General features: G+C 40.0%; 1 protein-coding gene and 1 long non-coding RNA gene across 2 annotated transcripts in view; one reads left to right on the forward strand and one right to left on the reverse strand.

The window, feature by feature from the left end:
• Positions 1–39: 39 nt before the first annotated feature.
• On the reverse strand, positions 40–20,641 carry RAB43 (RAB43, member RAS oncogene family). The gene is made up of 3 exons (XM_087744762.1): positions 19,423–20,641; positions 9,991–10,174; positions 40–9,049 (listed from the first exon to the last, which is right to left on the reverse strand). Exons 1-3 carry the CDS (start codon positions 20,035–20,037, stop codon positions 8,796–8,798), a joined length of 1,053 nt encoding a protein of 350 aa, XP_087600888.1. The 5' UTR covers positions 20,038–20,641; the 3' UTR covers positions 40–8,795.
• Positions 12,434–22,490, forward strand: part of LOC148050179 (uncharacterized) — a 19,426-nt gene continuing 9,369 nt past the window's right edge. The window contains exon 1 of the long non-coding RNA XR_015701515.1: positions 12,434–12,547. This is a non-coding gene — a long non-coding RNA (uncharacterized LOC148050179). The remainder of the gene's footprint in view (positions 12,548–22,490) is intronic.

The following is a 22,490-nucleotide window of genomic DNA, read 5'->3' on the forward strand; positions in this document are numbered from 1 at the left end:
AAGTAAAAAGAAAAGGGTGTTGCTTTGTTTAATTTACAGCAATTAAATAAAATCCAGGATCTAAATGTTCCCTTGAGAAGGTACAGTTGTAACTACATGGTTTACAGTTAATTGTCAGAACTGAAGAAGTTATCCGCACTTCTCCAACACTGAGGACTTTGGCTTTCATTCTTCATCTTCCGGCCAGTTATGTTGGAGAGCTTACTAATTTGAAACAATTTAATGTGCATGCATTTATGTAAGTGATAGGCAGTTGTAAAGGTAAGAGGAAGAGAGGTAAGCACTCTTTGTTTAATAAAGAGTACGTTAGATCGTATCTTGTGTAAAAGTAGAAGACGATACAACACTGTAAAATAGGATACATAATTTCTTAAAACTTGATTTTGTTTCTGATAATAAACCACAGCAAGGTACATGCATAAAATAGCAACAAAAGATATTAATTGCCAAATGTTTACTTTAATTAAACCTTTTTAATGATACACAGTACAATGTATCCACTACTTTGCTAAAATTCACAACAAAAAGCAGGTTTCATATGTTTAAAAATATTTTTCATAATAAATTCATAAATAGATGAAGATAAAGTATAAAAAATTACTGTAGTATGCAAGCTTGCTCCCTTGTCTCCTCATATTCCAAATGATCTATTCAGTATTGTGATAAGAAAGTTTAAAAGCAAAGTAGTTACTGATGATTAGAAATGTAGAGCCTGCATCTCTTAAAGAAACCTTGAAAAACAGCAACAGATTCATCCTAGAAAATGCAGAATAATTTTAACGCTGTTATTATCCAAACCCCTCAAATAATTTTGGAATGCAGTGAATAAATTCAATATGAATTAGAGATTTTTCTTTTCTCCCCAACAGGTGTGTGAGCCAGACTCACTTGAATGCTCTCTAGTCTCTGGAGTTGTGGGGTTTATATCTGTCAGATATCAGTGAGTGAGGCACAAAAGAGGGAAAAGCTGGTTGACAGCACTGAGCATATCTGACTATCAAAAATCTTAGCATTTCTCCTTACAGACTTATAAAATAGAAATCTTTAAAAACTGTGACAAATATCTAAATTCACCTTCTGCTCGGTATATGTCTGTATCTATTTAATGTCTGGCAAGCAGGACAGTGTCTGATCTTGTCCGTTGACTTCCCCTGGTTTTGAAATGGTATGTGTACGCAGCACCATTCCAACACTTAAGTTTATCTGGTGAATCCCTTATATTACACCACCAAACTGTATTAGCAAAGTTATTCTCCTCATCAATATTACCACTCTTAATAAAATGTATATAGCATTTTACTTTGTCAAGTACCAAACTACTTTTCACACTTAGACTAATCTATTTTAATACCATTTATAAAGGGAAAAAATGCTTACTTGCACACAGCATTGGCATAGGGAATGGACAGGAAAAATACAGAATAATCAGGATGTTCTGCCTTTCACATTAATCAATTTTTTTTTTCCTGATAACTATTCCCCTTTAGTGCAAAACCAGTTCCGTACAAGTTCTGTGCTTTTTTGCAATGGTAACTAGATGCTTTTGAATACATTGGTAGGCATCTGTCTGCAGCTTTAATGTCTCTGGAAATTCAGCTCTTAACTCACTTTTAAAAGTGCCTTCAAATTGTCAAGACAAGTCTGCATGCCGTGTGCAAAGGACAGTCTTTCATACCCTTGTTTTCACATACAATAGTTAGGTACCTAAAATCACTCCCTCACTTCTTCATATGAGGCTATATTGCTCATAGAATTTATTGCAGAAAAAATGGGTGTTGATCATCACCTGTTTTACAGCACAGTGCAGTGTAATGGGCTGTTACTTAGCGGTTTCTGGAAAGACTGTCTTTTGGAAGTATACAGATTGTATTGGTCAGGTGCCTTAAAAAGACAATTTCTAAGGAAATACAGCCTTCCATTTAATATTTTCCTCTGCTTTTATCTGGAGAAGATAATCTTTGTGTCGTAAGGTTTTTTTGTATTGATGGAACAATTAGAAATCATAACTGCTAGCTTGCCACAATTTTGGTCATATGTAAGGTACTTTCTCTAAGCTAAGATTTACAGAAACTGGGATCCTTTTAGCTAGCTATTACATCTGAATAGTGTGTACTTTAAGATGTTTGAGTGAGTTTATGGGGGAATTAAGGTTTAAACTCGTACAGAGTAGTTGATGATAAGGTATATGTTCTTCTGAAAGCTTAAAATAGGTGACTACTGTTCTTAGTATCCTAGTCTAGGCTTTAAAATTGAAAGATGTAAATGTAAGATTTTTTAAATGTTACGTTTATGACTAAAGGAAAATAAAATAGTTCACCTGTAGTAATTTAGCTGTAATAGCAAATTTTGAAGGGGCTAGGTAAGCCTTAGACAGAAATGGCTTAAACAGAAGCAGCTTTGTAAAGCTGCTGTACCTACCTATCACCTTACCCTGAACTACACTACCTACACAGATGAACGATCACAAAGCTGGACTTGATTGATTTCAGAGTACAGTGTATTATATACACACATTACAGATCTTAAGTAACTGTCACAGGAGCAGGAGATAGATTGATAGCTATACATGTGCATAACTGTTGGTTATAGTCTGTCTGGTGGCCCTTCAGCGCTTTGTGATAGGAAGATTAATCCTCAGTTTTTTGTTAAATTTGAGGTTGAAAGTAAGTGGAAATCAGTGTCAGCAGGTCAGTTGGATAATCAAATTGGAAATATCGCAATTGAAGTCTAAAAATATCTTGCAAAAGAAACATGGAAAGTTACTTTTTTAATGATAAAGAGAGCCCCAATAAATTTTTATCAAGGTACAATCTTGGATCTTCTAAAGGTTTTCAAATGGTATCCTGAGGGAGAAAGACATACTTTTTACCTCATAATGGAAGGAATAGGTTCTAAATACAGCTTTAAGCCAATTTAACAGCTCTCTGAATGTTAGACTATGCTGTTACCATACACTTAACTATTTTATCAATCCATTCTTCTTCAGTATAGACAGCAAATTTCTGTTGTACAAAAAGTGAACAGGAAAACCCGTAACTATTTGTGTAGTGTATTATTTTACCTTTGGGAAGGAAAGTATTTTCTTTGAACTGAGTAAGCATTGATTAAACATAACACATTTAGTTGGACTTAACAGAAAATCTTCCCTCACTGTTACTCAGGCTTCACTTTTCTCATTCTTGTGAAGTTATTCTGTTCCCTTGTTTTCCACTGGCCACTGACTCATATGGAAGAACAAGACAATTTTGACACAGTCTGTCTTCAGTGATGCCTCGTTAGGAGTGTAATACAGGTAACTGCCTTTATCGGTATTCAAGTAATAGAAACCCTTGTGAGAAAAGACACTGAAAAAAAAATAGCAACCCTTTTGTGCTTCAAAGAATTATTTTTAAAGTGCATTTTAACATTTTTCAGTCATATTAAAAATATGTTATCTAAGATCAGGATAGCAGAATATGCTGGCTATTTTTATCTAACCTCTGGCAACAATTCCATGGATAGCAAATATACATTTGAGTTGGTTGGTTTGTTCTGATTTTGTAACCCTGCTCTTTTCCAAGTAAACTAAAATGAAATGATAAAAAGGATGCAGAGGGCTAAACTTGTGCTGGAAATCAGAACATCTAGTTGTGGAATAGTTGGTGTTTTTTTCTTCTCTAAAGTACGCAGTGGGGATTGCAATTAAATGGTTCCATTTGAGATTTTTTGCTGTTTCGAATAGCTCTACAGCCCAATTCAAGAGTTAAAAGGAATCTAACATCACCTGGCCAGTAAAAACTAAGATACCCAGGAGGCTGGTTCTTCAACTGAAATGTCAGTGGGATGATCAACACCAAAAGATACAACAGAAGTAAAACTGGGACAGTATTTCCCAAATCTATTAATCTCTTCTTATAGCACGGAAAAAAATTGTCAAATCTGAGAACAGCCCAATTATAAAGGACTCTTCTCTGTGACTCTGAAGTCACTATACTTCATACAACTGTAATAAAATGTAACTATTAATCTACATTAACAATATGGCATCTTTTATTGCCAAATTTGTAAATCTAGAATGCTTTTTAGTTGATGAAACAACCTAGTATCATTTGAGAAAGGATAATTAAGTGGCTAGGGTGATTAGCCTAAACTTTGGGATTCATTTCGATTCCACCAAGAACTACCGATCCTTGGATCTGTTGCTCTTTAATTGCCTCACTTCTTATACCACAAGGGTGGGAATCATCATCAGCTAGTGGGGCAAAGTGAGTCGTGTGAGAACTGCCTTTTCACAAGAGTATATGCTTGCTCCAATTTCCTTGCATTTTCCCTGTTTACTGGTTGCACACTCTGCCCGTAACCTGGTTTGTTTCTGTGAAGTCTCCACAGAGAATGACTGACAGGGGTTAAACTGAGCACTCTCCAAGGTTGGAATGTAGCAAAAGGAGAGTAACTTTATTTTTCAGTTTCACAAAGCATGTATTGTTCTCACTTCATCTTCCTCCAGCACACTGTTTACCCAAAATAATGCAATAGGGTAAACTTCAGTGGTCTGTTAATATATAAATATTTTGGAAGCAGGATAGGTAAAGAAAGACAAACAATTTCTATTAATGAAATAACAGATAAATTCGTCTTGATTTAAAGAGACTCTCTTTATAACATTAAGTAAAACAATCCCATGAGGAGAAATTAATGTTATCATCTCCCAGTTTCCTCAGGATTGGCATGAGATGGCAAAAGACATTCAAATGGTCAACTGGCTGGGACTATGGGATTAAATAACGAAAGTGTAAATCTGGGGCAAATCAAGGAAAGGCTTTAATGTTATTTAAGGGTGCTACTGCATGTGTGTATACATACTGTAATGTACTACTGCAGTAACACATGTATATTGCATATTCTTCAAATAATTATCTTCTTTAAAGGCAAAATAAAAACTGAGCAAGAGCTCCACTTTTCATGAAGTTCTTAGAAATCTATGCAGTATTAGCTGGGCTTCATTTAGTTTTGTAGTTTCCCCCCCCCAAAAGTGACCTGCTTTCCAGTACAGTGAGAATGATAAAATCATTAGGACTTTTCCTCTGTTCTTAAGTATGTTCATTTTTAAAAAAATTCATTTTGCAAAGCAAATGTTAGCAGGTTTCTGGGCTGACATTTATTTGGTATTATATTTACATAATTATAAATATTTGTGCAAGTTCCACCCATGATGATGGACTAGATGAGTAACTGGAGATAAAATTAGCTCAAATCAAGATCAATACAAAGGATAACAACACCCACACTCCTGGGAACCACATTGTGCTGATGATTTCATTTCAGTATTTGCCTCTGCATTCCACTCCTAAGTGTTACGAGGCAGGGATCAATGTCCCCTTCTGTGTTTTTGTAATATTTTGCACACTTTGGGTACTGCCAAAAATAAATGATAAATACTAATGCAAATACATGGTCAGCCAAGGAGATCTGCTTAAAAGCAATTACTGCACCATAGTCTTGTTAATGTTCAACTGCCAGTAAACAAGTTTCTTGGCAAATGTTTATGCTGTGAACTCTGATCATGCACTACTGGATTATTCACTTGATGTACATCAGTGCACATTTGTAACCTAAGATTTAAAACTGAGGTTTTTACCTGCAAAGCTCAGGTTTATTGCTACTTATTCTCTTCACCCAGGTATCCTTTTGGTTTTAATAGGGTTAATGGAATTAAACCAACAGGGCTGCCTTCCTAATACTTGAATTACATAACTATGTGTGTGAATTACAGATTTACTAAAAATCTTCAGAAGGGGAGTAAAAAGCTCTAAGTTACATTTACTGTTTAATTTATTTCTGGTCAAGAAGCTATCAGCCTAGTGACTATTGTGCTATTACTAATAGACAAAGAAAGGGTTTGGTAATTGAAATAGCCTTTTACTACTGATAGCCCAAGCACTGTCATTCGTATCTGCTACTAACCTGAAAAAATAAACCCAGTCTTCAGTCTCTTTCTTTGTTCCCTTTTGTTCAGTTAGGTACAGCATGCAAACTTGTATTACACTTGTTACAACATAAAAGAGCCAAGAGTTAGAAGACAAACCTGACTTAAAGCCACAGTCTTAGTTTTCTACAGCAAAATGAAAACTAATCTGAATTGGTGCCTTCATTTGAAAACACAGCAAACAAATCACTGGTACTGTATTTCATGTTTTCTGACTGAGACAGACTAACCTGCAGACAGAGCCTCAGCCTTCAAGACTAGCTTAAGAGATACATGGGGGCAAATTGTAAGGAAAAGTTTAGTGCTTGGTCTAATTTTACTTGTTTACTAAACAAACATCAAAACTAAGGAAATAGATCAATAATTCCTCAGTTCTCCCATCTACTGTAAAAACACAATCATTCACTGACTGTATTGGAAGCAGGATTTATGTTCATTTTGCATCTCGCTCCAGTTTTAAGATGAGTTACTATGTAAACTACTGATTTCAGTCTGAGTAGTAGCAATACTGTTCTTAAGTATGTGAATTTTTATTCAGCATGGCTTAAATAATTTGGCACTAATCCTGCAAATAGTGGGAGGCTGAGCTTATCTGAGGGTCCATGTTCAAGCATGCAGAACTGTAGGACTGTGACCTACAGATGTAAACTATAATATGTCATGACATAAAGTCAAATGCTTGCGAGTATTCTGTATCTTAAGGACCATCTAACCAGGAGGAAAAGCAGTCATCAGGACTGAATTTTGGCATGGACTGTCTTCATAGTTTCTCCCAAGAGTGGAATACAGGGTTTGCTAATCACTAACAAATCTAGAGTTCAGACAATTTTCATTTTCAGTGTTTAGCTACTGCTGGACACTAATTGCCTGTTATCTTTGGATGTAGGAGAGCTGGGAATGTCCTGGAAAACTATTCAAAAATACTACTGAGTACTGCAGCTCAACCTGCTCTTCCATATGAAACATTAGAATTGTGAAAAGTATACTAATTAAAAAATTTAAGGCCCTTTCAATCCTACAACTATAAAACTTGAAAGCTAACCCCTTAGATTAGAAGCAAACAGGCTACAAAGCGTACGAACTCCTCAATTATCTACCTCAGTTAAAAAAACCAGAAAGACCAGAGAATGGTTTAATATTTTCTGTAGGAAGATGAATTGTACTGAAATTAGGATCCATTAGCCCTTTCTTAAATCTTCCTGATTTTCATGATACTGGATATGTAGAATGGCTAAAACCTGGTGTAGCCCTAGTAGCAAACCAGTCCAGGTCCTTTTTCATCAAGATTTTCAAAAAGGACAAGTGACTCCACTTTAAGTGGGTGCTTTCTGCAAATGAGCTCCTTCAAAGTGTCAGGATTGCAAAAATCACTTGTCACCTATGAACACCTTTGCTTTAACTGCAGAGTTAAAAATAATCCTGCTTCTGCTCCCTTTGCAAATCCATTTTTGTAAGGTGCTTGACCATGTAAATCCAGAGAGGAGTGGTGTCATCAGTACTTCAGCTGCATCTACAACATCTAATACAGAGCTGAATCTGAAAGACAACTATACGTAGTTGAATTATGAGATCTATTTTACTTAGCAATGTAGACTTGATCAACAGTGAAAGATTTTCCTGCTGAGTGTTTTCAAGAATGAAAAGCAATTGGTAACTTGTGATAGGGAGAGGGAAACAGTTGAGTACAAAGTTGGAAGGGAATCACTTGAAAAGACTCCGGTTTCTTACAACCAGGAAGTTGCAATGCATGCAGTTTTCAGCTATTCTGAGGTCGTCTTTGCCATTATATGCCCAGATTGTATTTAAAGAGATGGTTTAAAAAAAAAAAAACAAACAACAAAACAAAACCCAAATCCACTTATGCCACTTAAGCAATAAACACTCTGGTAACATAATGTCAAATGAATGACCAGAATTAACCCTGTAGGTGACCGTTAGGCACATGGCAGGAGATCATGGCTACCAGTCAGCTCAAGGTTTCTTCAGTTCCTGTTTCCAGTGGTGCAGGTCTTGAGTTATGGAATGAAATTAAGCGACCTGAGGGCAAAAACTCAATAATACCCACTTGGGAGAGGGAGCTATCACTGTGCAAACAATAACAAATGAAATGCATCTACCCTCCCCTCAAGGCTGTATTTAAAATAACTACACTGGTCAAATCCTGCTTGACAGCAAGTCATGTGATATTGCTCGGGCTGATTTTGCTTTTTGTTAAAATGATAACTTAAATTATAACAAAACCTGAGAGAAGATTTCCCCACCTGGGCCTGTTCCAATAATAACTAGCAACCTGTATGCCCTAGGACACATGACTGCTATTTGGTCCTGTAATCAAAACGTTGGGAATTCTGACACTTGAAATACCTTTCTTAAAGACACTGTCACTTTCTGGTCATTGGTGGAGTGCTGAGGATTTAAAGAGACACTGTCAAGACTGCCTATTCCAAAAGTGACCTCCTTTGCCAACAGTCCCATGCTAAATGCTTCAGAACTTTGGGTGTGCATCAGTCTCTTCCCCAACCATCTGTCTCCCCACTCCACATCACCAGTTCAAAGTTGTTTCCTCCACTTTTGTAACTTGTATGAAGATTACAGAAAAGAAAATGGTGGGGACAAATGTTGAGTAAGTTTTTCAGAGGGCTTGACTTTTAGGACTACCTCTCAAAAGTCCCTTTTTAAAAATAAGACACCAAAGCAAACAGGATTGTGTCTAACTTCTACAAAATTGCTGGTTTCACAGGAGGAGGAGAATATGGCTACCGTGCTACTCAGCATTAGGGTGAAGCACCATCTAAATTCCAGTAAAGTTAGGGGTATCACCTAGCTCATATCAGCAACCACACCCCCAGCCTTCCACAACGTCTTTGCTGTCAAGCTTAATGCTGTCAGTATTCTTCTCACTGAACATAGGGCCTCCATGCCTCATCATGAGCTCTGTAGCCATCTTCACAAAAGCCTCCTCCACATTGCTGGAGTCTTTCGCAGAGGTCTCTATGGCACAGATGATATTATCATAGTGTTCAGCCAGACTCTGAGCTTCTTCCAGCTGAACCTCTCGAAGGTCACTTAGGTCAGACTTGTTTCCTGGAAGAAAAAGAAAACAACAGAGTAATTTATAATGACTATTTATGTCAGAGTAAGCAGGAGGTTCTCAGGTTGCCCAGTGAAACTGCAGAATTTCCATTCTTGGAGATTTTCAAATTTTGACTGAAAAGGCCCTGACCAACCTGACATTAGCCTTGCTTTGATCAGGAGGTTGGACTAGATAACTTCCTAAGCCCTTTCCAACCTGTATTTCTGTATGACTCATATAGATAACAGAAAAAGTCAGTAACTGAACAGTGGTGGCTGTAGACCTTAACAGAAGAAAAATGGGCTAGAAATGAAAGCTAAAGCCATTTTGTGAAAACAACAGCAGTCTGCTGGTTCTTACGGAAATCTAGAATACTACTGATGCTGTATTAGTGGGTCTACAGGCCCCAAGAGCCACATCGGAGTCAGAAACATTGGGGCTGGGAAGCAGAACTTCTAGCAGAGAACTGACAAACCCTGATTGCCCCAAAGTCCTTCCGAAATCCACTGTCTGCTTAAGTATGTGGGTGTTCCAGTTTGCCAAAACACATCGGCTGGATACAATGGGGCTTCTTTGGGCCCTGGAAGCCTTATGGCCCTTATCAGGAGAGGAGCTCCACAGCGGTTGTGCCTCAGAACCTGGACATCTTGGGTACCCAGTTCTCCATTAAGCGAGATGCAAAGGATTCAGAGCTGGCTTCTGATTCAGAGCTGGCTTCTGATACAAAGCTGGCTACTTCTTAACAGAATTTAATCAAAGCAAAACATTTCTGTTTTGATGAATCACCACTTTCTAATAAAAAAAAAAAATACTGGGAAAATTTTCAGTCGGATCTATTACATACATCTTAACTTCAACCAAAAATAGAACTGTTAACCATCTTAAACAAGTATTGCAACTAATTACATTGTACAGTAATCCGTAGCGCTTGGTATTAATATTTTTAACTCACCAATCAGTAATTGTACTATGTTGGAACCGGCATACTTTCTCACATCCTCGATCCAGCGAGGAATGGACAGGAAAGAGCCTCTCTTGCTGATATCATAGGCTAGGATTGCTCCATTGGCGCTGCGGTAGTAACTCTGTGTGATAGTTCGGAATCTCTCCTGGCCAGCCGTGTCCCAGATCTGCAACTAAATAAGACAAAGCATACAGTAAGACACTGGCTAGCAAGATTTCCTGAATCAAAAGATAGGACTTGATTCAATAACCTTGTCATAAATCTCCCTTATATGTAATACATTCTGGCATCACGTTTTTCTAGTCCTCTGCTCATGATTTAAGGATAATATACACTGGAGAACCTTTCCACGCTTGGCTGCTCAGAGCTGATATCTGTATCAATTGAGACACTCTGGGTTTCTGCAGGTGAGCTCTGATGCATCCTTCTGTGGCAGGTTATGAAATTATCACTTTTGTTTGTCCAGCCCTAGCCCTTTGTCACCTTCTCTAGCAGAGTTAGCAAAACAAGATGTTAGCCCAGAGCCAAGCCACTCCAGTTCATCATCTGGTGTGTCACTGAAACTACAAGTGGGTTTTCGCTAGCATGTTGTCTGAGGTACTGACATGGTTTTGCCAGTTCTGCTAAAGGGGCAGTAACAACTGGAGTAGGATGTGGCAGTATCACCTGAGAGCACTGATGCTGTTTTATAAGGAAATATGAGACAATTAAAATACATATATATATAGAATACATAAAATGTATAAAAGAATGCCAGCAAATATAGGTTTCAATAAAGTCAGTCAAAGATCTGGTCAGTCTAGTCATGTGTCCTTTTTTAGGTGGTAGAACAGACACTACATCTGGGCAGGAAGACGAAATGCTTAGGTTACATACTTTTGCCTAAATCCAGCAGCATAAGATCTAGGAGTTTAGTATCAGGGTTTAAGTTCCCAGTACTAGACATTCCTGAGGAAGAAGCCAAATAACTCAGTGGACAAACACAATATCCTGCTCATAGGGAAAATTTCTTTTAAAATCCTCTTGTTTTATAGGTTGTCTAATGTCCTGGAACATGATGGTTTATATTCCAGGAGCTTTTAAGTAAAGTAACTGTGGATGTTCTCATTCTCTGTATAAATCTCTAATCCTTTTTGACTCTTTCAAAGCTCTTGGCTTCAATATATAGTAGCAATGAAACCAAAGAATCTCCTTTTACAAACTTTGTATTTTCTGTCCTCCTGTTGCACTTTTACTTCTCTGTTCCCAAATGATAAAGGAGATCACTGCTTGTCTTTTTGTGCCATTCCTTATATTCTGCATCTCCTCTCAACTGAGATAGGACATAAGCAAATACTGCGGGGTTTTTTAATCTTCCCATATTGTGGGCCTGTTATTTATGAGTTCCCCTCTCTCTGAACCTCTTTCTTTTAAAGAGCTGACAACAACTTAACATAATGCGCCAGTGATGTTTTATACCAAACAACATGGAATCATTTTACCATTTATTTCTTTTGCACATTAGTATTTTGTTTGTATCTTCTTGACTCTGCTGCATGATTGAGCAGAAACTTTCACTTTGGAAAAGACTGTAGTGATCAGATCGCTTTCCTGTGCTAGCCAGGCATTTAGATCCCCAATGATGTATGTACAGCTTAAAAGGAATCAATCCAATGAAAAAGTACTTCGCAGTCCTGGTAAGAGTTTTCTCAGAGAAGGGGAAGGGGCTGTAATGGACTCAGAAAACCACAAAGCAATGGAACAGATAATGATTTAGAGCAGTCAACAGACAATTACTAGAGACAAACAAGTTCATAGCAGGTTTATGTATGATGTTCTCTGTACTCAAGTCTCCCCCTAGACCTTTGTGTCTGTTATGTAGTTTTACATCTCAATACATGATTAGGTCAAGTGCAGAACAAGGCTAATGATGATTACCCAACTCTTGGGTCTGAGAGATTCTGTGCATACAGAAGAATTATAAAGTTTTTAAATTAAAAAAAAAATTGTTTTAGCTTATACTTTTCACATAGTATAAATAAAAGTGATTTACCTGCTGCGTGACTGAGCAAGCCAGTCTTGGGCCTTGTGCTGCGTACTGGATTTTGAAAAACTCTGTATAAGTACATTCCATAGAATCACAGAATCATTGAGGTTGGGACAGATTTTGGGAGGTGACAAAGCCAACTGCCTGCTCAAAGTGGGGTCAAAATTTAATTTTTCCAGGAAGAATTGCTCCATGGTCTTCTCAGGGACCAAAACAAGTCTGACCAGCCCGTAGTTTCCAGGATTTCTTCCTCTTTCTGAAGATGAGTACGACATTTGCCTGGTCCTCCCCAATTTCCACAGCCTTTCAACAGTGATAGAGCAACCTCAAAATGTCACCAGCAAGATCTCACAGCATCCCTACACATTTTTTACTCAAGCATTTATGTCTGTGTGTTCACAGGACTGAATGTACAAAGTTGCTGAAGCTCTGAGTGTCCTGCTGGGAACAGCACAGACCACAGGTTTGACCTTCTTAGGAGCTCAGACAGCAGTCTTCCTCCCAGCCCACGCACCCCAGGTAGGCTCTTTCCCTCAGGCATTTGAAGTTCATGCTCCCCTACTTGTCACTTCTCTTTTGTGTAAGGAGTCTGAATCATTTAGCTTTTTACGTGATCTTCAGTTTGTTGTGGTTTTGCTTTCATTGCCGAGACTACAGTATGTATTAGACCCGTAAGCAGATACTTTCTTTGCAAACACATACACCAACTGACACGCCTGTTTGTCACTGTTCCCATCACTTCTGCTGGCAGAAGGAGCCAGATGAGTGCTCACTCTTTGTTCCAGGGAAAGTCAGGCAAATAATGGCATGATTTAATGACTTGCTTAAGCCAAACTAATACCATACTGTCACCAAAGACTTGCCATCCCAGCTGCATATCCTTGCTGTCTCCCTGCATTGAAACTAGCACCTGTTAATCTGATTCACCATATAGCTTAATTCACTGATGTAACTGAAAAATAGGGATTTCCCTTTTGTTTGAAGGGTTAACACTAATTACGCAGCCACATGGTACTGAAAGCATGCAGACTGCATAGGGAGGAAGGTGTGATGATCTTTCAGAGCAATGGCAAAGTTGTCTTGAACCAATCATGAATATGCCCCTTCAGTTTAACTTGTTGCTGAAGGTGGGTATGAACTGATCCAATAACCTCACCTGAAGCTAAGGAGTCCTTGTTCAGTCTCCTCTGGCAGAGCTATGCAGAGATGGTAGCTTCAGCTCGTACGAATCAGTCTGCCTTGCAGCATGCTCAGTGTGCAAAAAGTACTTTTTGGGAGGCTAATAACAACTCACTCCTTACAATTTGGAAGCTTGAAAAGCTGTCCCGTTGAAGTTTTAGTAACTGTCTTATTTTAAATCATTAAGAACACACACTGCAGACACACACAGAGTATGCAAGTATTATGAACCAGATTACCTAATTTAAAGGAAGATGTATTCCTAAAGACAAAATATAGCTAATTTGCTTGACAGCATCTTTAGAAAACTCTAAGAAAAATATTTCCATATGGCATGAATCAGTCTGATACATGATAAAAAAAAATATAAGTAATTACAAAAATACCAGTTCTGATCCTAAGTAAACACTATTTTCTCCGGTAGGCATACAGACATACATTTCAGACAATTCTATTGAAACATAAACATGACAACTATATATAAATACCAATCAGAACTATAATTTAAACCCATCATTTTATAGTAAAAATTTTGTATAGTCTCTCTGTCAAACTATATTTACAAGTATGTAACTCCTGACAAGAAATAACAATTGCAAATTCTTTAGAAAAAAATTTAGTCTCAGTATTTCTTATTTAAAAGTCCCTCAATATAACTTAGATATTAAAATCAAAATACAAAATGAACTGTACTAGCCACAGGTTACAAAAAAAATATGATCATATACTCTTTTATATTGTATAAGTGTATCACATATGCAATATAGACACAAAATTCTTAATTATTTATTTCCTCGATTTAAGTGCTTCAGCTTTGTAAATAAGCCGTGTCTGTCACTTAGTAACCTTTTAAAGCAATTCCTGATTTTGTAATTACTTTGGGGACAATTTTGTTCTAAGAAAGACAGACAGAAGTTAGGATTGCTGGAGCATTGTGTTAAATTCATCTGAGGATACTAAGAAAAAACACCTATGAAACAAGAGATTGGTAGCAGGCCTTCAGGGGGACCATCTCTAGTACCAAATGAGGACAGGATAAAGAACAGAGAATAAATACCCGTTGTTCAGAAGGAATATGACAGAATAACCTAGGTGAACAAAGGCAAGGAGCCACCTTTGTGCTAATTGTTTCACTACTGAATGCCCATTTACTTACAAAAGCTGGTTATTTTGATCTGCTCTTAGCTTTGGATTTTTTGGGCAGCAGAGCTCTTAGCACTGGCTGGTACTGGATAGCAGCGTACTAAACCAGCTATTAACTCCTGTAAGATTTTTCATGACTCCATATAATCACTGTAGAACTGGAGCTTTCCATAAGTACATTAGACAAAGTCTTGAACATCTCTTCATATATGCTTTTTCACCTTTTCCTGTTGGGAGGGAGTACACAGGGAGTGTGTGTCATTCACCCCTTGCAAAGATGCATGCTGGGGTCTGACTGGCTGGGGAGCAGCTGTGCTGAAAAGGCCCTGGAGCCAGCAGTGTGTTCTGGCAGCATCCTGAGCTGTATTGAAAGGAGCAAAGCCAGTAGATCAAGGGAGGTGAGTATTCCCCTTTATCTGGCACTTACTAGATTCCAACTAAAATACAGTGTCCAGTTTTGGGCCCTCCATACTGGAGCAAGTTCAGTAGAGAACCATCAAGGTGGTCAGGTAATTAGAGCACATACCCTGTGAGAAGAATCTGAGGGGAAACAGGCTTATTCAGCATGGGGGAGGGATTTGAGATGACCTGTTAGCTGCTGTCCAGTACCAACTGAGCCAGGCTCTTCGCAGTGGCACATGATGGGAAAATGAGAGACACCAGAGAACAACTGAAACAAGGAATGTGATGTACTTGATGTAAGGGGGAAAACAGAAGGTGGTAACATTTATTGTGGGTCTCTGGAAGATCATTCTGGGATGTCTGATTAGGCTTAAAGAAAGCAGAGTTTCAACTATAGAAATAGACAAAGTGTTGAAAGTGGTGAGTGACAGGTTGACCAAAGAGCACAGTAAACGAGTATTATCAAATGGCTTCATGTGGATTCTTCTTGCATTGATAAACATATTGTTTATCAAAGGTTAATGCTTAACAAATGTCCTCAAAACACATTAAATAATTTCTCCCTCCCTTCCTACATATTTATTAAGTACTTTCCTGATTCTTCTAAAGTATCACCGGAGTTCAGGTTTACTGTTGCTTGTGAAGCAGCATTAATAATAACTAAGTACATCCTATGGCTGATACTTTCCTTTACAAAGACAGAAATGTCACTTTTGTGCTATGAATTCTTCAAAATATAGCAACTTCCATAAAATTTCCCGGTAGTGAAATGGTGGATGCAAAGACCATGTTAAATGATTCTTAACCAACTGACTGTGTCTAAATCTTGTCATCTCAAATGGCAAATAATAATAATATACATTTCTGTACACTGGCAAATCATAACACTTGCTCCTAAAAAGACTTACTGAAACAATCTTGCAACTTAATCTATATAGTTTTTGCCAAAGCAACAAAACTAACATCTGTATGGCAATGTATTTCAATTTAAAGTGATATTCATCCACAGAACAGTTAGGATAAACTGCTCCATTCAATTGTTTCCCCACAAAATTTTCAGACAATGAGGAATCCCTGTTTGTTGGGAATGCAGCATTCTTGTTTGCTCTAGCATTATGAGCGTCAAAGTAGTTGACAGAGAAGAGAGCTACCCTTTCCTCTGGATATCAAGGAATATTGCTTCCATGTAATAACCAATGGCTTCATTTGGATTTGTTTAGCAATGTTATTAAATACAACAGTCAGGAGACAAGACAGTTAACAAGTCATCGTTTTATACTATTTGCAATTTGGGCAGATAACGACACATTACATTTTGGGCCATTTTGAAAGGAAGAGAGTTACAGCCATGAGGCCTGAATAAAAGCCAAGAATCTTGGTATCATATGGGCTGAAAAAGCTTGTAAATTAAAAAGTGCAATGATACATAAAGAAGTATTTGTTATAAAAGGAATGTGTTTGTTTTCAAATGTTATCCTCTCCTGCTGCTTTCTGAAAGATGCAGTAAGAGACAGAAAAAATATCGCATAAAGGAAAAAAATATTCAGTATATGTAAAACACTATGAAATGACAGCATAAAGTAGACAGTAAAAATACCCAATTAATTTATCAGTTCACAGGAGAAAATTCATCAGAAGAAAAGAAATTTTGTTATTACTAGCCACGACTCGTGGACTTGGACTTTGGAATGTCCTTGCCTATCATTATGTAAAATCTTAGTTCCACCGTTTTATAAATAACTTTTCTAACAGTGACGTAACAGTTACAAAACATTTTTGTTCTGTTTCCCAGATTCTTTCTATCACTTAAAGAACAAGTAATTATTTTATCAACAGGGCTTTAATCACTATGCATTAAGTCAACAACCACAACTTTTGGGAACTACAGTCTGTACCCTAGGATTTAGCCAGCTAAGAAGGATGTGTTTTGTAGAGTAGTATGCCACAATTTAAACCTGTTAAACAGCATATACTAGAGCATTTTTTTAAAATGAAGATAGACTGCAGACATTTCATAAAGCTGAGGGGAGGGAAATTCTAGATATATGCTGGTCAGAATTTGCCTTTGTGATAAAAATCAAGGTGGTCATCACAGGTAGCTTTGACTTTGAAGTTCCATTAGAACCCAGTGTGCTAGATCTGCTAAATCCCTGCCTGGCTCCGTGCCACACGGCCTGCCTTTTAGCTCCAACACCTCCAAGAGCCCACAGCTCACAACAGCCTGTCCCAGAGGCAACTGGCTTGTATAAGCAGCAGCACAGAGAATCACCTGGCATGCTTTTGTAAGGATCTTTTTTTAAGGTCAAACAAACTTTATTTTAAACATGTCCTGAACATCTCTTTATTTGAGGCATCCCAATCAACAATTTATCGGAAACTCTTTTAAACAAGTTTGTCTCATGTGACTGAGACAGAAACAATGAGAAACACAGTGCATCTCTCACAGAGCACATGTGCAGGCTTGTTTACTAACGGGTTAGGATATGATCTCTTCAGATAGCTAAAGTGCTCCTCCTAGAATCACTATAACCTACACCAAAACTAAATTTGTAAAATGTGCAAGATACACACACCTGATAGTAAGAATTTAGTTACCTACATTATAAGGGAGCTCACAGAAGTATGACAAAATGCCTCCTTGTTTTCTATTTCCTATAACATGCTGAACAAACCTACCCAGATTAGATGGACTGCTCTGAGATCTCAATCCAACTGGAAAAGCCTGACTGGAATTTAAACTTCACATACAGCACACACCTTAACAGACCAAACAAAAAAACTCGAAGCAAATGTTTTGATATTCTAGCTGTGTCCCTGACTCAGCAGCTAACAAAAATGTCTGTAAATCAGCAACAATGTTGGATTCATTTGCCTAAGGTAATGCTTAAAATACCCTTCTTCAATCTGTGCATCCCTAATTTTTTCCTCAGTGGAAGGACAGAACAATCCAAAGCAAAAGAAAGCATCAAGAGGCTTGCGTTTTCTTACTTGCTTTTTGTAAAAGACTTAGAAATAAATTGACAGGTTTTGTTACAGACTGACTACTAATACAGCAATATTCCGGTGTAAGTAGTGACAATACGAAAAAGCACACCTAAGAAGTTTGGGTTGTTTCCTGGGCTAGCCCTCTCCTACTCCTCAAGTCTGTGGCTGAGCCCCCTGGCACCAGGAACAGATGCATTTGTCATTTTCTATGTGCCTGGCATTTAAACAGAGCCAGGTTTCAATCTGAAAGGAGAAACCCCACTTCTAACAACTCACTTGCTAGAAAGCGCGGGAGAGGTACTAATAGCACAAACAGAAAATCTGAGTTTCCTTTTCAACTGCTAACCCCAGCTATACACGCTAGTAAAAGGTATACTACTACGAAGGAAGTGAACACCTTTGCTAGGTGTGGAACTTCTAATCCCCCTCCTTTCCTAAAAAGTGTGAGCCTTCATTTCTTCCATTTTCTGCAACTTTCTCTGCCTGATATTCTTATCACCAAAGTTAACTTATAAGGAAAAGACAATAGAGGTCTTTAATACCTACTTTGGTAAACACAGACCAAAATCCAACTGCAATTGCCATATTTCTGCGTCACCTGTCATCTCGAAAGCTTTACAGTTTCGTGTTCTTTCCCAGGCAGTGACTGCATTAAGTTCTGTTTAGTCCCACTGGGGATAAGTCAAGGTAGTTGTACGACTCCATTCTAGAAGGGGCTGGTGAAGGGACTTACTCCAGCAGCCCCCTACAAACTGCAGGTGCTTTAAGCCTTTTTTCCTGCTGTTCGATCATGCTTCTGTGCTCAGAGGCCAAGTCTGTTTTAGGGAATTTGTGCCACTGAGAATCTGAGGATAATTCCACCAGGTAAATGTCCTGTCCTCTTTCTAACCCTAACAACGAGCTGATTTTCTCCAGCATAGGAAAAGCAGAAGTCAGATTTAGGGCTGATTCGTTCTGGTTTGAGAAGAACTATGAAAGCTGCACTTTCTGAGACACCCTGTAAACTCTGTCCTAAGATAATTTTAAACGTGCCTAATTCAACAACCGCTCCCCCCGCCTCTCTCAATCTGCCAATTCCACATCCCTTTCCGGGAACATGACAGTCGAGCTGAGGTTCCTTCTGGCGTGTAAGCAAACCACGGCCAGAAGCGAGCCTGCCTGACGGAGGGGTGCTGCAGTTACAGTACAGCGGAGGCAGAGCCCGTCCTTAAGAGCGGGTTTGCAATGGGGCTTGTTCGTGTGGTGCTAACGAGGCACCGGCCCGGCTGGCGGCTACACAGCTGATCCTGCCGCAGCAAAACAAGTTAGCGGATGCGCCTGGTCCCTCCTCGCCCGCAGGAGCTGCTGGGGAAGGCGCCACTGGCGCCGAGCAGCCCGTCCTCCGAGCACAGCGGCAGCGCACGGACGGGGCAGGGGCGGCCGGAGCTGCCCTGGGGCGGGGCACCCGGACGGGCGGCACCGCTCGCCGCCAGCCGCTGTCTCGCCGCTGCCGCCGCCTCCGGCAGTCGGGCCGGGGCCGGGCGGCCCCGCCGGCATCTCGGCGGCTGTGCCGGCCCGCAGCTCCGCGACGCCGGGGGGCGGGCCGGGAGGCGAGCCCGCAGCTTCCCGCCCGCTCCGCCAGCCCCGGAACCGGAGCGGCGGGGGGTCGGGCCGCAACCGCCGCCCCGGGCCGCCGCTCCGCTCACCTTCACCCGCTTGCCCTGGATCTCCAGGCTCTTCATGGTGAAGTCCACGCCGATGGTGCTCCCCTGGCGCTCGGCGAAGGCCCCGGTCTTGAAGCGCTGCACAAGGCAGGTCTTGCCCACGCTGGCGTCCCCGATGAGCACCAGCTTGAAGAGGAAGTCGTAGCTCTCCTCCGGGTCGGGGCCGGGCCCCGCCGGCGCTGCCGGGCCGGGCATGGCGCTTCCGCCCGCCGCCGAGGGGAGCCGGGCTCTCGGCTCTGCGCACTCCCGCCGCCCCGCGCCTAGCGCTGGGCCCGCCTCCCGCCCGCCCGTGGTGCTGCATCCCTGACACAGCCCCTCCCGCTCTCCGCCCCGGCCGCTGGCGGGGCATGCCCACCCGCGGCCGGGGTGGTGGCGGGGCGAGCGGGGGGGTCGAGCGGGGCGTCGAGCGCAGGCTCGGCTGCCGCCTGGGGCGCCGCGCCTACCTCGCCGCCTGCCCGGGTTGGGCCGGGGGGCACCCGACCCGCTGCGGCCTCCTGCCGGTCCCCGGGACCGCCCTAGGCCGCGGGGCCGCCGGCAGGTCCCCCGGTGGGCCCGTGCCCGCGGGGCCTGCTCGGGTCGCGGTCCGACATAAACCATCGCGTGTGGGCAAACAAGTGCGTTAGTCAACTGTCGTGAGCGTCACTGATTAGCCATTAATCAGTATCAGTGCCCCCACTACCAGTGCAGAGGACGTGCACATGCGAGTATTTGTCCATGTTCTTGCTGGCATGACATATTTTTGTGATGTATTATTTCTGATATGTTTTACAGTTACTGACACATAGAAATAAACAGGTGCAATTACACCATTAAGTCATCCGGGAAGTGCAGCTGATTTGCCTTGTTGGCATTTCATTTTTAGGTCTGAGCTGGGGTGTGGTTTGTTTCCAGAGTCACAGTCCAAGGCTCAGGGCTACAGTTTTTCACCCTTGCAAGGTGCTGCACTGCTCAGACATGTCTTTAAGACCATTAACATCGTGCTACGTGTCTTCCATACGCACGTGTATATGTGTGATTACATACTGCATCACAAACTGGTTATGTGTATTGAGAGAAGTGTATCTCGGCAATCTGGAATTACATGTGTTTTAACTGCTACCTGGGTTATCTACAAAACAAACTGCTCTTTACTAGGTACTCTCCTTTAGATTATATGGTGAGTCAAGATGCTAATAAAAATCAGCTTTACTAATAAAATACTTTGACATGGCACATTTTGTTAGTCTGTTCTTTGTAACAAAGATTTGCTAAATTCCATCGTCATAGTTTCAAATGACAAAACTGTGAAATGAAACTGTTTAATGGCAGAGAGTAAGACTTACATTTTCCCTTAGGTAGCTGTGCAGGAGGAGAACAACCTGATTTATGACTGAGCCAGCATAGACCAACCAGGCCAGCTTGTCTTGAATTGCTCCAAATCAATGGATTTTTGGGTGGCTTCATGATTATTCCTTTTCAGGTCTCCATATGTATTTTTGGTGATCCATGGTAACCTTCCAGCAAGAGCGGAGGTATGAATACTCTGTCAGGCTGGAACAAAGGCTTTCTGTTCCTGGTAGCCTGCAACTGTGAATTAACCAGGCCACTGAATTCTAGGATATCGATCAACCAGGACAGAAAAAGTGTTAAAGAGGAAATAAGGCATCACTGTGCATATGCTCTTATGTTAATTAGCACTTTTTATGTTTTCAGTGTCTGAACAAAGCACTTCAGGGAATTTAGATTATTTAGGAAGACACATTGCTAGAGATGTCAGTCTTTAATATTTAGAATTAATTGTATGACCTCATTTTAGTGGAAAAATAAAGGTACTACTTCCATGAAGATAATTATAAATCAAGTATTCCATTATCCTTGCTATAGACAATTACAAACTTTTTTGTATTAACTGTCATTGATGCTGCTTGTCATCCTGAGCCTTTAACTGCTTATAAAACAAAGAATTCCCCAAACAAAACCCATGAATTGTCACACTATGTTGTTACACTTATGTGAGGGAGATCTTTTATTAGTTCTCACAAGTTGTGAAAGCTGTACATAGTAGTTTGAATGTTACAATGCTTGTCTTTGATTAATCCCCAGACTGCATTGGGGTTAACACCTGTTTCATGCAAAGATTAGGAAAAACAAAATGGGTTTGAGTCAAAGTCAATTACAGTTTGTATCTGGCTGTATTCGAGAGTCATTCATCAGAGAAGAGAGTGCTAGAAAACACTCCAGTAGAAAATAGTTTCTCTACTAGTGTTACTCTAGTAATTACTAGAAAACAGTACCAAAGCATGATAGAAGACCCCCTATACTGGCCTTAGTCACAGTTTCCTTTTCACTCAGTTAACTCAGTTTAACAAGAGAAGTTAAATTTAAACTCTAACAAAGGGGTTGAGCTGCAAAACGTTTGCTATAGGTGCAAGGTTGCTTGCAATTTCCACATATGATAGTGGAATTTGGGTGGTGAGACTGTACTATATTTCAAAGCAGTTGCTTGAGATTTGGAGTTACAAAGCAAATTAATTAAGTTCTGACCTTTTAAATAAACATATATGGTGACCTCATATGAAACACTGAAAAAACACAAGGAGGAGTCCTAAAATATATTACCCAGTCTTCTGCAGCACTATTTGAAGGAGCAGAGGGTAACGATTCAAAGTAAATTTTGTAACTATGCAATGACTCACTAAGTCTGTAGATTACTGTAGTTCTATGCAGTAACAAACATTCATTCTTAATAACTTCCAGTGTGGATATAGAGCAATTGCCAAAATTGTTCATGGAAACCAAGATGACTTGAATTACAGCTTGGTTGGTACATTGTTTATACTATGTTCCAAGATAAATTTTTCAGTGAAGTTCAACATTTCCTCCTTGTATTTACAATGCAGGCATATTCTTTGATGTATTAATGCTCCTTATGTGGTACAAACTTTCTTTGGTTAGATTTTGGTTAAAAGTATGTGTAGGCATCTGTATTTCTTGATGGCTTTATAGCCTGCCAATTTTACAGCTGAGTCAGCTTGAACAGATTGATTTCTTCAGGACAACAAAAGTAGTAA

This window comes from Nipponia nippon, unplaced genomic scaffold, assembly GCF_047370975.1.
Source record: "Nipponia nippon isolate SJK-2023a ecotype South Korea unplaced genomic scaffold, ASM4737097v1 scaffold_9, whole genome shotgun sequence".
Lineage (NCBI taxonomy): Eukaryota > Metazoa > Chordata > Aves > Pelecaniformes > Threskiornithidae > Nipponia > Nipponia nippon.

Coding starts and splice junctions, on each gene's coding strand:
- RAB43 (XM_087744762.1), bottom strand. CDS start 20,037: ATGGTTTATGTCGGACCGCGACCCGAGCAGGCCCCGCGGGCACGGGCC. Junction 10,175..19,422: donor TCCAGGGCAAGCGGGTGAAG/GTGAGCGGAGCG, acceptor TGTCTTATTTAG/TTGCAGATCTGGGACACGGC. Junction 9,050..9,990: donor CATAGTACAATTACTGATTG/GTGAGTTAAAAA, acceptor TTTTTCTTCCAG/GAAACAAGTCTGACCTAAGT.